We start from the raw sequence: 2653 nt of genomic DNA, 5'->3' as shown, positions 1-2653 counted from the left end.
AAACTCCGTAATGGAAGAGGAGCTGCATTAAGCCCATTAACATCAGCCAAATGGTTATCATCAATTTTTAATCAGAAAATAAGCCCAGAAATATGGTAAGCAAATCCCAGTAGCCAGTAAATTTAAATAACGGTCACAGGGAAATCCAATCACTTAAGCAGAGGAACTTCAGCCCTCCGAGGGAAGGGGGGGGGCGGGCGGGGGGGGGAGGATGCGCCTCTCTCTCCCTTGACGAAGGGAAGGACGGACGGCTATATTAATAAAGATTAAAGCGCTGCGAAAGGAGCCAGACGATGGGAGCCGATTAACCCCTTCTCCGCCGCCGGCGAGACACCATGCCAGACTTTCCCGCCTCTCGCTTGCAGGAGGACCCAGCCAGGGGAGCCGCTTGGGCCAGGCGGCCTCGGGGCCGGGCGAGGCAGCTCCCCGGCGCTGGAGCTCTGGGCTAAGAGCACGGGGTCAGCAGGGCCCGGAGGCTCCCCCAGCACCCCTCCCGAGGGGAGCCGGCCAGGAGGCGAGAGGGGCCAGCAAAGTGGCGGGCGCCGGCGGAGGGCTCCCCGCTGCTGCTACTGCTGCTGCTCCTCCGCCCCCTGCTCGCCGCCGCCGCGGCCGCTGCTGCCTCGCGGGGGAGGGAGGATGGCGGGGGCCGGCCTCCCCCCGCCGGGGCTGCTGGCGCTGGGGGCCGCCTTGCTGGGCCCGCCTTGCCAGGGCAACTGCGGCGAGCTCAAGTGCGGCGAGCAGGAGAGCTGCTGCAACTACGGCAACTTCACCGCGGCCGAGTTCAAGTGCTGCAAGCTGCCCTTCCACACCTTCCTCGACAACGTGGGCTGGTTCGTGCGCAAGCTCTCCGGGCTGCTCATCCTGCTCGTGCTCTTCGCCATCGGCTACTTCTTGCAGCGCATCATCTGCCCCAGCCCGCGCAGGCACAGCCGGCGGCGCCCCAGGGGCCACGACGACGACGACGAGGAGGGGGACGGCGACGCGGGCGCGGACTCGCCCGGCGGCAGGGGAGGCGGCACCCCGCTCAACGTGACGGCCGCCACCTCGCAGGACTCGCTGCTGGACAGCCGGAGCCGCGACCCGCCGCCGCCGCCGCCGCCCCTCCTGCACGTGGTCTCGCCCGTCTTCCTGCAGCTGCCCAGCTACGAGGAGGTGAAGTATTTGCCCACCTACGAGGAGTCCATGAGGCCGCCGCCGCAGCCCCACGTCCTGCCCGTCACCAGCCTGGCCACGGGCGCCGCCAGAGGCCTCGCCGAGCCGGACTGCTGGGCCGGAGGCAGCTGAGACGCCGGGCGAGGGGAGTTCCAGGCGCAGCGAGAAGGCGCGCCCGGCCACGTGCAGAGCTTGGAGGACGCGGGCTGGGCTGGGCCGGGCCGGGCCGGGCGGGAGATGCACAAGACTTCTCTTCTTGCAAAGTTGCACGCGCAAGAGACTTCAGCTGCTGCGGGGGGGGGGGGGGAAGGGGGGTCGACCCTCCCGGGGGCAACCTGAACGCGCGCCTGCCTGCCCGCCCACCCGCCCGCCGGCCGGCCGGCGAGACGTCGCTGCTAGGGATGCCTTCTCATAAGTGCCTAGTTGGATGTGCTAAAAGGCGTTCGGGTGGACCTGCGCAGGTGGAAGAGGATGTGTGATTGCCCTGCCGCTTTTGACTGTCGTGCGGGGATGCCTGGTTTGGGTCTCTTGCCGCAGATTAAAATGATGGAAGAGAGCGGATGTGAGGGTTTTACTTGCGAGCAGCGCCGCTCAGATTCTCTCCCCCCCCCCCCCCCCCGTCGTCGTCGTTTCTCCCTCCCGAAGGAAATGGGTGGCGGCTGGATGGGCCCACCGTGAATTTAAGCTTCTGGGTTGAGGCTATTGGGAGGGGGAGAGCAGGAGAAAAAAATGTGTTTTTTTTTGCGGCGGGTGGAGATGGAGGTTGCTGTGGGAGTCCTGCCTTTACTCTTTAAATGGGATGGCTAGAAGGGTTTGCTGTGGTCGCCCAACCCCCCCCCCCCCTCCGGAATTAGCTAGCTGGATGGAAATTCATTGGAGAGATTTCTCTGTAGGTCAAGAGAACCGGCGTTCTGTGGCACCTAAAGTCTAACAAAATTTTAATTCAGAGATGCTTAAGCAAATCGTGCCGGCCCTTAAGGAGGCACAGGACTCCTGTTTATTATTGCAGCAGTGATTCACAGCACTGCCCCCTCCTACAGTTCCTTGTGGTTCCACTTTTGAGGCTTTCGGACCTCACAGATTTTTATTCTCACTGTGACTCTTGACTGATGTGCTCACCGGTATCTTGGGAAAATGGGGCTTCACCAAAGCAGGATTTTTTTTATTTTGCATCATGTATACCCTGCTTTTCATCTCAATGGGGACCCAAAACGGCCTACATCAGGCTTTCTCAACCGGGGTTTTGTAAAACTCTGGGGTTTCTTGATGGCCCTGGAAGGGTTTCCCGAATAGGTGGAAATTCATTTATTTTTATTTTTTTTGAAAAATGTGTTTATTGGGTAATATGACCCTATTTGGTCTGGTTGACCCACCCATCCCTCCCAAAATGGCCAATGATGGGCCTGGGGGGAGTGGGAAGGCAAGGGGCCCTGGGTGGGCATGTGCACAGCCATGCTTCCCAACCATATTCTGCACAATCACGCCACTTCAGGAGTTTCTT

General features: G+C 61.3%; 1 protein-coding gene across 1 annotated transcript; it reads left to right on the top strand.

The window, feature by feature from the left end:
* Positions 1 to 240: 240 nt before the first annotated feature.
* C8H3orf80 (chromosome 8 C3orf80 homolog) lies at positions 241 to 1436 on the top strand. The gene has a single exon (XM_077348566.1). It carries the CDS (start codon positions 637 to 639, stop codon positions 1282 to 1284), a length of 648 nt encoding a protein of 215 aa, XP_077204681.1. The 5' UTR covers positions 241 to 636; the 3' UTR covers positions 1285 to 1436.
* Positions 1437 to 2653: the final 1217 nt, after the last annotated feature.

Source organism: Paroedura picta, chromosome 8 (genome assembly GCF_049243985.1).
Source record: "Paroedura picta isolate Pp20150507F chromosome 8, Ppicta_v3.0, whole genome shotgun sequence".
Lineage (NCBI taxonomy): Eukaryota > Metazoa > Chordata > Lepidosauria > Squamata > Gekkonidae > Paroedura > Paroedura picta.
Note: the sequence above shows the minus strand (reverse complement) of the source record. Positions and strands in the feature narration are given on the sequence as shown.

What these genes read in the sequence shown, in the direction of transcription:
- C8H3orf80 (XM_077348566.1), top strand. Translation starts at nt 637, where the DNA reads ATGGCGGGGGCCGGCCTCCCCCCGCCGGGGCTGCTGGCGCTGGGGGCC.